The sequence below is a fragment of the Ammodytes marinus genome, assembly GCF_949987685.1.
Source record: "Ammodytes marinus genome assembly, chromosome: 15".
NCBI classification, from domain to species: domain Eukaryota; kingdom Metazoa; phylum Chordata; class Actinopteri; order Uranoscopiformes; family Ammodytidae; genus Ammodytes; species Ammodytes marinus.
The window spans coordinates 8385002-8397659 of NC_137219.1; the positions used below are offsets into that span (position 1 = coordinate 8385002).

A 12658-nucleotide genomic window follows, 5' to 3' on the forward strand; every position below is an offset into this window, starting at 1 on the left:
CGCACGCACGCACGCACACGCGCACGCACACGCACACACCATGCCCAGAGGGACCACATTCCATTACACACACCACCTGGAGTGAGAGTCCGTTCCCATGGTGACCAGTTTCTGGAACCCAATGGGACAGACCCGCACACACACAGACTGAACACACCTGCAGGATTGGTTTTACAGTTGGCCCGAGGGCATGAAAAACCTGTAAGAAAATCCGCTGCAAAAAGACCTGTCTCGCTGTCAGGCTTAAGCCACCTATAGGCAACATACAAATACACCAAATTCATGCGTGCACACAAACCCAGCATACATACACACACACACACACACAAACACACACACACACACACACACACACACACACAAACACAAACACACACACACACACACACACACACACACACACACTGGGGGATTTTTCTACAATATGATGCTCGTCCACCATGTGTCCCTCCACCCATCCCGTCACCCTTTTTATCCAACTAAGCATATTCCATAAATACAGACTCAGCAAGTCATCAACGTGAACCAATTTTAAACAGGAAGAGGGGTGAGACTATTTGCTTTTTTTGAAAGATAAAACACCCTCTCTGACTAACATACTGCGCGCCAGTTAAAACAATGCATCTCCAGAATTGGTTTATTTGATAAAGTATTCCTAAATGTTCTCACTCCCAAATTTCTAAATGCATTGGCTTGAAGCAAAAAATCGCTGCTGTTTTACTCAGATAATGAAACAGTTGTCATTTTGGACATACAGTACATTGTTGGCATGGAGATAAACCAGCATTAGTGATGTAAATGTGAACGCAATTATGTCTGGGGAAAGGTCACTTAGAGACAAACACCGGTTGATATAGCGCTGCAATTAATTATGCAACACACATTCAATCGGTTATGAGATTCATTATGCCTGGGGTTAGATAAAACAAGGTCCATAACAATAACAACACAGTCATTCATATGTCTGGTCACACCCTTTTACAAAGCACACACACACACACACACACACACACGAAGATACATAAACAGAAAGACACACATCCTTACACAATTTACACACATATTGTACACACTTTTGTTGTATTTAAGGATGAAAATGATAATTGTTCCATATAATTTGACAAAATAAGGGATATTTAGACGTTAAAAAAAATATATATGTATATATTTTTTTTAATTGCAATACACATACTATAAATCCGGGAAAACAGACATCAGTCAACTGTCTTTCACTTGCACAGGCACTTTACAATCCTCTTCTGCTTGATTGTCACAATGTCCCATTCAGGTGGGACTTTGATTTTGAAAGGCAGGCAGCCACCTCTAGTTTCAAGCAGCAACTGGACCTCCCGAAAAAAAAACTCTAAATTGAGCCCTTCTGAGAAAAGGGTATTTGTGTGTTCTCCCCCAGCTTGTTTAGAACCATCTGGCTCGGTGTAAACACAGGCCGCAAGAAGACTTTTCCACCATATTTCTATCAAACAGGCTATTTCCATTTCCATAAAAGAGGCTCTCCCAGTCCACAGTGTAGAAGTGCAGAAGGCCTAAGAGAAGCTCATAGTGCCTGTGTAGTGGTGCAGCAAAACCAGGCGAAAGGAACATCAGCGTCGTCCGTCCAAGCGAGACAGAACGGCGAGACAAACGGAGTGAGACGAAGAAAGAGAGAATGGAGAGAACAGGATGAGAGAAAAAAAGGGTAAGACAAAAACACAGGGAACATCTAAATTCCCTTTTATAAGTACTTCCTCCTTCAGGAATGAGGATTAAATGCAAGGTTGAGATGGGATGAGGGGAGGAATCGAGGGATCACAAATGATCTGATGATAAGTTACTGAAGAGACTTCAAGTGTGCATGATTTGCATTTATCAATACATTTTCCCTTATAATAATTCATTTATAATCACATAATCCATAATTGAATCATCCCAGATTATGATGATGCCTCATAACGTATAGAAACACTTAAGTGGTTTAGCTATTTCCTAGAAAAATGAAAATAGCCCGCATAACAACTTCAGTCACTCCTGACTAATGCATTGTATATGATTCCTGCACAGTCATGGAGTGAATAGACAATTACTATGACAACAGCAAGAATACTGTAGTTACCGCCATACAAGCCAGATACATAAAGACACTAATGCACACAAGAAAAGCGTGTTCTCATTCAGACAAATATTTAAATTCCGAACACGTATTTTTGAATATTATTTGACTGGGCTGTTGACGATATAAGTCCCAACCACATCAGTCATTTGAGTGCTGTGTTGTTGTGGCGATGCGGTTTTCAATGCAGCATCCAATTACCAACACATTTCCAGCGGGGAGTATCGGCGTAATAAAAGACTTCCTGCTGTGGTATTCTTCCATATCGTCCATCTACAGCCCTCTTAGCGGAATAAAGTAAGTGGAGCGTCTTTTATAACAGCGCGGGCCCGATCGATTTCAGTAGCGTGGAGGAGATATGAAATAACAGAATTAGGATGGGCCCACAGAGAGAGGGAGGGAGAGCAACAATGAGGGAGACACAAAAAGAGAGAGAGAGAGGGAGAGAGAGAGAGAGAGAGGGAGAGAGCAAACAAACAACACACATCTGCCGGTGAAACAAAACAGACCCTGACACGATCGACACTCATGCTCCGGCCAGATGACACACACGCACCAAGAAGATGTGTGCACACAGCTGGTGCAGAGAACGGGATCACTGAGGTCACACCATAGGTCCACCATAACCATCGGTTGTCATCTATAAAAAAACAGCCAGGGCTAGCCGGACTGCAGAAGAGCATAATACTATGTTTCCCCACTATGACACTGCAGCAATGCACCGGCCACAATGGACTCACGCATGCATTCAAAGACAAAGGGCCAGGCAGTGCAGGAAAAACAGAAAAGTTCAACCACTGTTATTGCAAATCAATTTAGTTGTATATTGAATTGTTTTAATGTTTTAATAAGGTTTACTTTCCATAAGAAAGTAGCGTGTGGGAACTACTTTTTGCTTTTGTTTCATTGTCATTGGATAAGACAGGCATTCATTTGGTTTGGATTAGTTCTCATTTTATTACCAATTCAGTTTTAATAAAATGTCTCTCTTATCTCCAATGGTACGCTCCCACACAAACGCAACATTTCAAAATGAAGGACTCTACAAATGATATGACAGCTACAATATATGCACGTATCTCTCTGCATACAAATCATGCATACAGTTAATGTAGCAATGGGGGGGCCATTCTGTCACATAGCCATCGCTAACTCAGACGTCCAGGTCTATTATATGGCCACAGCTTTCGGCGAGGGCGAATATGTGCCTAACTAACACAATAGAGAAAACTCAGGGGAAAAAAACATGCTCACCTTAGATAGAAAGAGATTAAAGGATTCTTTACAAATACAATCTTTTTTACTGGCTGCCATAGCTGCCAACATGATCTAAGAGCAAAATAAGAGTTTTGGACACAAAATGAGGCAAGGCAAGTGCTGCACAGATTAACCATCTCATCTGTACTTTATCGAAATGTTGACAAGGAGATCCATTGAGGCCGTTACAGGCTGCATTATAGTGTTAAAAATCAAACCAATGGGCTGTTGACTATCCCCTAATATGAACCATGGCCACACAGTTGGTTGCCCTGCAGGAGACTTGTGGGCTGCTGCCCGCCCGCCTGCCTGCCTGCCACCCCGTGCCTTCATGATGTCACATCCTGCTCCCCTGGCAGGGTCCAGCTTCCTGCTCCAACACACCCCCTGGCCTCCATCCTCCCCTCATAAAAGTCCAACAGAGAGCAAACAACATAGTAAACCAACACAGCCTTGTAAAACACACACACACACACACACACACGTTAACACACACGCACACATTCCATAGCAGGGTGCTCTAACACACCCCTCTAGAGTCTTGTCCTTTGATGTGAGTGTGGGAAAGCTCAGGGGAATGGTCTTAGTGGGGGAGGGAGAGAGAGAAAGGGAGGGAGAGAGGGTTGAGAGAGGGGGGAGAAGAGTGTATACATGTGAGCAACAGTGTGAGGCCGTGAGAGATAGACTGGGAGTAGGGACCGGTCCGTGTGTGTGTGTGGGTGTGTGTGTGAGGGGGGGTTGGGGGGGGGGGTAGTTGAAGCTATGACCCCCAGTGCACCGAGAGGTCAGACTGTTTAAACAGGGGACAGGGACGTGCAGACACTCACACTCACACGGTGCATTCTAATCAACAGACTGATATGCAGGAGAGGATTTCAGACTGCAGGTGCACTGATTCACTGGCTGCAAAGTTCTGGCACAAAAAAAGACGCAAAGCAAGATGGCGCAAGATGGAAGAAGGCAGCAAATACAGAGAGGGCAGGTTGAGCATATCACAGATAGCACGGACAGAACTATACTGAGAATAACTGCAAAACTTTTCTACAATTACAAACATGAATAAATTGAATGTGCACAGTCAAGTCCGCAAAAGTTTTTTTTTCATACCCTGAGGTTATGGAAATTTTTGAGCATAATAACATTCCATGTAACCTTTTTTTTTTTTTTTTTTACAAAAAATTTGCACATTTCAGCCAGTAGCATTTAGCGATGGTCTGGCTCTTAAAACAGCCCCTTAACATCTATCCAACAAATACAATCATCTCTTTAGTGCTCCAGATTTCCCCTCAAAGGTTGAGAAGGAGAAGGGTGAGAGAGAGAGAGAGAGAGAGAGAAGAAAAGATGGAAAGAGGTGGGCTGGAAAAGAAGTGTAGAGCAGCGGAGGGAGAAAGAGAAGTCAGGAAGGGGGAGAAGGAGGAGGAGGAGGGCTTCAGGTTCATATGAAAGAATCTCTATTTGGCTGCTGCTGCGTAGAGACGCCAGGCTGGTCCTAACCCCTTGGCAGAGCATCTGTGTCGGTGTGTGTGTGTGTGTGTCCGTGTATGCATGTTTGCAATGCATGCACGCACCGCAGTGCAGCAGCTAAACAGAGGTTACTTTATATAAAAAGCTGGTCCCTTTGCTTGTGCCACTGAGGTCTCTGTAATCTCGCTCTCGGTCACACACACTTGCACGTAAAGTCCGACAAAGTGCCAACACACACGACGAAGGCAGGCAGGCGCACAAGCACGCGCACACCAAAAAAAAAAACCCCGGAGCTCTGAGGTCTCGGTAATCACACCGAGCCTCTGTCTAAAAGAGCGACTCAGTGTGCGCCTTGAAAACACACTGCCACACTCCAACTCTCATTAAACCCAGTGACCTCCTCCGAAGAGAGAGAGAGAGAGAGAGAGAGAGAGAGAGAGAGAGAGAGAGAGAGAGAGAGAGAGAGAGAGAGAGAGAGAGAGAGAGAGAGAGAGAGAGAGAGAGAGAGAGAGAGAGAGAGAGAGAGAGAGAGGCCTTGTGTGTGTGTGTGGCGCTCCACATTAATAATATGTGCATTCAAACATGACCCCGAGGCCCCAGACACCCGCCCAATTAACTGTTGTCCACTGTAGTAAAAGCCACACACACACTTTGTTGCTATATTCTTACGCAAGTGTTCACATGCACACAAATAAACAGACAACTGGCAGATACCAACTGCTTCTCGTCTTTTTTTTTTTTTTTGCAAATGAGCGTCTGGCATCCTATTCATCTATCCACCGTACGCAGTAAAACATTCTTTCGTCCGTCTCTCATCCTTCTTTACTACGCGTCACTGATCCGCATCTATACGTTTCTTTGTCAGCTGTATCTGCACATCTGTCTGCTGCATCCTTCCATCCCAATGGTGCACTGTTTCTATCTGGCCTTATCTGTGCCTCTAAGGTCTGCAAATCAAATTACACGCCGGGCACAGAGAAAGGAGGCGGGGTTTGTAATTAGTTACAACATAAGGAGTATGGGGTGGTGGTGGGAATTTTTTTTCTGGGGTGGAGGAGGGTTTAGTGTCTGAGCCAAAACCTCTCTCTCTCTCTCTCTCTCTCTCTCTCTCTCTCTCTCTCTCTCTCTCTCTCTCTCTTCACACGGAGGGCAAAGAGTGGGAGAAAGAAGAAGGGGGGAGAGAGACAGACTTGAGGGAGTGAGATTGAGGGGAGAGAGAAAACAAAGGTGTCCTTTCAAGCGACTGTGCCCGCTGTTGACATCATCAAAGTGAGACGCGACTCCACACAAGAGTCTGGGAATTCCCCGTGTTGCTGCCTGCCACCTCCTTCCGTTTTCAAGAGCTCTCTAAGTGGCTCGCGTTTCCAGCCTTTTCATGTATAGGGCTATCAGATGCAGCCGGAGAGTGAGGCCATGGCTTCCCACTCTGTGCCAATCTGTCACTGGCTGTGCTTTCAACCACTGGTTTTTTTTTTGTTGTTGTTGAAGATAACACGCTCGGATGCAAACATTTCCCCCATCAGTTCCTTTCCCTCACCGCTGTATTATTGACAGCTCTCCTAAAAGATTGTTTTTCACACAGACACCAATCAAAAACTCTTAACTTCACTGCTAATAGTTTACAGAACCACTCTTTTGTACAGTATTTCAAAGGCAATTTTTTTTTCAAACTTGCTTATGATCAGGCATTCAAATTAAGCTTTGAAAATGCATTCTCTTGTTCCGATATCTACAACAGCACACTACTGCACCATTGTGCACTGTCAAAATTGGAAATACACTTTCAAAAACCCGCTTTGTCCAATATTACCACACATTAAAAGAAAAACTGGGACAGAACCTTGTTTGGGTTCGCTATGTAAGGCTTTATTTTATTGTTTTAAATATTTTTGGGGGGGCTTTTTTTCTGTATTAGACAGATTTGGAAAGACAGAGTTGAAATGGGGCAAAGAGGGTAAGACATGCAGGGAACCGACCCGGATTGGATTGGAACCTGGGTCTACTGCGAGGCCTGAGCCTCTAGGGGGACGCTCTAACCAATGTGCCGCGAGCCCCGAAAGGCTTTATCTTTTTAAATGAGATGTTAAAATTTAAAATTTCTCATCAAATAATCAGATTGCATTTTCAACCCGCAAACGTCATGTCAGCATGTGCAGCCAGCATATTATTATATGAGTGATTGTCTCAACAGTGACACACATGAAGAGCAGCCACCAGGCCACATGTTGATATGATAATAACATAATAACTTAAGATGGGACTCACCCTGGATGCATTGCAGTGAGCCGTCCTCTGCCCGGATGGTAAACGTCTCCCCCGGGTTGACCTGCACCAGGATCACCTGCACATAACCCACCAACACACACAGAAAGAACAAAAAGATTATAAAGCTTTCGTTTATTCAGATCAGCAAAATCAGATGGCAATTAGGACAAATACTATAGTCACGAACATTGCCATACACATACAACATCCATGTTGTAACAATCGCAACAACAGAACAGACACTCTGCTGGGAAGCGAATAGGCTTTGCTGAAGTGACATAATCATCCCTTCCAAGAGTAGGGCGGACACAGAGAGAGTTCACACACACATATAAATGAGGTGTTAGATAATCTAATGGCGAGACAATGCTGCCGTATCACAGAATGCCGATTTGTGGGAAAAGCAGTGTCCACAAATAATGACACACATGGAGCGATGCACTTATCACAATTAAACATTGACACACACACACACGCACGCACACACACACATACACAAACACACACACAAGTGAAGCCAAAAATATGTGACACTGTTTTGATTCCCAATGTTTCTGCAGAATATGCCGGAAGGGAGTGTGCCATGCACCTTACCGTCATATTCTCCGCATACAGATTGTTGAGAGTGTACACATGGCTGTAGGCATGGAACAGGTGACCCTCCATTACACACACGCGCGCACACGTACTCACGCACACGCATGCACACGCGCAAGCACAGCCCCGTCTATGCTCTACAGGTGTGCCGTCGTAAAATACTCATAACCTCCTGTAGTGTCTGCATGCTCTCCCATCTCAGCGCTAACCTGCTCCTCTCTCCCTCTCTTACACACACACACACACACACACACACACACACACACACACACACACACACACACACACACACACACACACACACACACACACACACACACACACACACACACACACACACACACACACACACACACACACACACACACACACACACACACACACACACACACACACACACACACACACACACACACACACACACACACACACTTCCTGCTCTGTCTGCTGCAGCGGCTGCTGTTGCTATGGGAACCCCAGCATAGTATAGGGCGACCCATGTTTTCCCAAGGACTGAGAAAACCCCCATATCACACCATGTGGGTGAGTGTGTGTAGAGCGAGTGCTGCGTATATGTCTGTGTTTTGTACACAAGCCAAGATCATAACATGTGTAATATGATCCTGTATTATATTATCATATGGTGTGTTAGAATGATTGATAACTGAAGCCGTCATTATCCAACTAACGGGTTGTAAAGAATAACAGTAAGTAAATATTAAGGTATAATATAAAAGAAACTAAAGAATGTGCCATGTAAAAACCCATTCAAACTTTTTTTGACTACTTGCAAAATACATTTGCTGATTTAAAAAAAATCACTCAATGACTTGTTTTGCAGGCAGATCCTTATGTAAAACAATAAATAGATGCCTGGATAACTTTCTTTATTCCTATATTGACAAGGTTGTTTTGGCAAGTCACATAGAGAGGGACAACATGACGTTGGTTGATTAAAATGTACCTAAACATCATCTTTAGCAGCCGAGGCTACAGTTAACGGAGGCAGAGACAGATTTTTTTAGTTTTTTATGGTGGATCGTATGGTAACTGCTGCCTAAAATCACTGGCTGTGAGCTGTTTACAGAGGACATTAGCTCCAAGCTGATGCCAAGACATCCAAAGTTATGTTCCAGAAATAAAAACTCATAATTCAAAATCACATTGACATTTGCAAACATATACCTTGTGCAAATGAGTGTGCACTCCCTTAGTCTACAAAAGGGATGGCAGATTAAAAACACATTGTAATATCATTGTTTATTTTACCATGTAATTATTATCTAATATGTCAAACCATTTCCAAAAAGCCTGTCAGGACTTTAACGTCATCAACTTGACCTGAACCTAAATTGACCTAAACTACAAACAGCTTTCCCATTGAATGAAGTATTCATGCACCGAAGGAGATAAGAATACATAACCTGGTTACACTGTTGTGCTTTATGGGAAGTATCGTATTCTGTAAGTAGATACTGTAGTAGAACACGTCTTAGTAAATGCATAGTAAACCCCAGCAACACTGTTTCACTTTTTCAAAAAGGAAAATGAAGGAAATCCTCAATGGGAAATTCAAATAGGTCACAGCCTCATGGCCGCACTTTAACTACTATACGATTTTCTCCATAATGCATGCCACATTTCTTCACTAACTATTGTTAAATGATATCCTGTTGCACCCTAATAATGCATCTGACCTATTTTCTTGCACGCACTCGAGGGATACACGCACATACTCACACACATGCACAAGCAGGTGTAGGCAGGTAGACACAGACAGACAGACAGACAGACAGACAGACAGACAGACAGACAGGAAAGCTGATAGACAAGCAAGCAGACAAACAAACACAAACACAGAACAGTATGTTCTACTCAGACTCAACACACTTGTGTGCCCACATAGACACTGAGTCTGTAAAATAAACACACACAGTGTAAGACAGACCCATAAAACAGACGAATACACACAATCATGGGAACACACACAGATGCATGCAGAGTCGAATCTATATAATCATCCGTCTGGATCACTGATTCCACACTAAGAACCAAGTTTAAACTGCAGGGTGTTACAAATAAAAAAAAGAAGAGCTTCCTAACTGCAGTGTGTTACAGCCAAAATCCTCCCTCTAACTGGTATGTGTCGCAGCCAAAACACTCCCATTATGGTAACACGCCGGCCCGGGGATGATGCATACACATCATCATCATCATATATCTATCTTTAAACCAAAAAAGCCCACGGTGTAAAAAGATCTGTCTCTGACAACAGGATTAGACCCCGGTCAATTAACTGCAATGCTTTTTAATTACGCCGTTGGCTTCATTTGGCCCCTAAGCAGAGCTCGGGCGGGGCTCTGTACTTTGAAGGTGATCCAGTTGGCTCTGCGGCTACTTCTGATAAAGATCAGTCAGTCTCACAGCAGCAGTTGAAGCCTGTTCCAGAGTCATCTAAGCCCAGGCCTGGGATCCATCAATGGAGCCAGTCATCCAGTTATATGATGGGTATAAAAAACAAAGTAATGTATCTAGGATAGAATGATGCAAGTGTATGCGCAAAGTGTTTACTCTTAGTTCCTGTTAGGTGACGGATGCCTTACAGTAACAGCTGTTTATTAACTGGCAGCAACTACCCGTGCCGCGCACGACGTGACGAAAAGGACTACAAAGAGAAGTGCCCGCACGACCCGTTTGATGTGGGTTTCTCATGTGCATCTGCTTGATAGCAACACAGGAATGCTGGAAGAAGCTTTTTTTTTGCGTGTTAATTCTGCCAAGGATAACTGAATGCTAATGGCAGACGTGTGCGTGCGTGTGACGTGTCTTTGTAAGTGTTTACCTGCTGTGATGCGTCACCGTTAACCATGTGAGGCATGAGAGGGACCTCCCCGTTCAGGAGGGGGGGCGGAGCCAAGTCCAGTGGAATCTGGTCTGTCATCATCATTGTGACGTACATTCATGGAGAAATTCACTGAACTGCCCTACCTGGGGAAATAACAGAGAAAAGACAAGAGAGAAAATGAGGAACATGAACGTCAGTGTTGTTCAGTTACACACACACACACACACACACACACACACACACACACACACACACACACACACACAGCTACAGTGACTAAAAGTTCCATTTCCATTGTGACGTGAAGGTAAGTACACAAAAAGGTTTGACATGGAAGGGAAACCCCAGGTTAGCTGTATTTGCCTGCACTGGTTTAAAGCAACCAAACAGGATTCAAGAACAAAACACCAATGAGAGAAAAAAAAGAGAACAATGATTTGTTATTGTCCATCTGTCGGCTACTGTCGGCTACTGTCGGCTACTGTCGGCCATATATCAAACTTTTTTCTAGATGATTTTGTAAAAACGTTATATACTGAAGTGACGGTCCTTTTTTTATGACATGGTTTGAAATTCTTGGAAAAATATTTTTATAGGAAGATTATTCTAATGTCCATTCTGCAAATATGACGCTGGAGCCACCAGCAGGCAATAAGCTTAATTTAGCTAAATTTAGCATAAAGACATTGGAGCAGGTGGAAACGGCGGGCATGGCTATGTCTGGCCTTAGGTAACAAAGTCCACCTATAAAACACCCCCACCGCCCACTGAATAACACACTGTATCCGGTTTGTTTTAATGTGTCAGCCTCTCAGATGTGAGAATGGTATCAATCCTCCATATAACCCTTAGCGAGGACGCAAATAAGCGACTTCCCCAAATTGTCAAAATATCCCCTATTCTTGTACGATGAAATTGGCCAGCCTATACTTGTGTATTTCCATTTGTGTTAATCGCGCAATTTCCTCATCGACAAAGCAATTTTCCACTTCATGTGAGCGTGAAAACCTTTATGCATTGTTGAGTAGCTTTAGCTTGTCTGTTTTCTATTGGGTTTGCTATGCGCTCATGTGGTTTTCATCCCAATTTGGATAAGCACTTTGGATCTAAACCAAGATATATATTTCTAATAACAGAGGTGCACGTGAAATATGGCAGATAGCCATAGGCATAATGAAATGATGCATAATGGAATGAGCTCAACAGAGAGAGAGAGAGAGAAGGGTTTCAAAAACAAAAAGGTGCACACAAGCAGAACAATGACAGAGAGATGGACGGATAGACAAAATGATCCCAGTCAACAAGGGGTAAGAAAATACACAGGGGAATAAAAAAGACTAGATTGGGAAGAGACAGAGGATATTACAGCACAAGTGTTCTCCTTTTAAAGCGGCTTTGCACGGGCATATCAGCTTTGGTAAATATAGCCATGACAAGTCATATCATGTTGATATATTAAAGAGAAAATATTAAAGAAGAAAGGGAAAAAAACGGAAGAGGAGTGAGAGATTAATTCAAAGCACTTCATCATCAACAATATAGGAGTCTTAAAATACGGGAGGGATTATAGAGATATCCTGTTTGGAGGATTAATACAAATATTGGATGAATAAGGTCTTAGATTGGTGGGTGAATGGGGATGAACTGCACCTGCTGTTAGCTTTGTAAATACAGCATACACATCTAGAGATCCGACATGAACACAAGCATGCACGCACGCACGCACGCGCGCACACACACACACACACACACACACACCCTCCGTTGGTTTCTGTGGGTCGATTGTGTTGGCATTTATTGTAGGGTAACCCATGGAGCTAAACCTGGAGTTGGTGTTTTTTGCTTGCATAATAATAGCCGCAAAACCAAAACGCATAACTGAAAAAAAAAAAAGAACGACTACCAATGCCATTCATCTTAAGTGGAAAATGACATGGCTTCACCTCATTGGCTATATAGGACGACAACAAACAACACAAACAAACAAAACCCATGGTGATGTGTGGCGGCCCGTGCACATGCTCCCTTAACCAAGACGCCAACCCTGAACTTCATCACTCAAAATGTATGTGCTCACTCACACATACACAGCAAAAAAAAAAAACACACAACTCAACTGGTCA

The 12658-nt window shown here is 43.4% G+C and overlaps 1 protein-coding gene across 2 annotated transcripts in view; it reads right to left on the reverse strand.

Moving 5' to 3' along the window:
- Positions 1–12658, reverse strand: part of fndc3ba (fibronectin type III domain containing 3Ba) — a 133307-nt gene that overhangs the window by 68564 nt on the left and 52085 nt on the right. For both annotated transcript variants that reach the window (XM_080042342.1, XM_080042343.1), the window contains exons 2-3: positions 10533–10678; positions 7094–7169 (exon numbers count right to left, since the gene is read on the reverse strand). In XM_080042342.1, the coding sequence (XP_079898468.1) occupies positions 7094–7169; positions 10533–10649 (193 nt within the window). In that variant the 5' untranslated portion in view covers positions 10650–10678. The remainder of the gene's footprint in view (positions 1–7093; positions 7170–10532; positions 10679–12658) is intronic.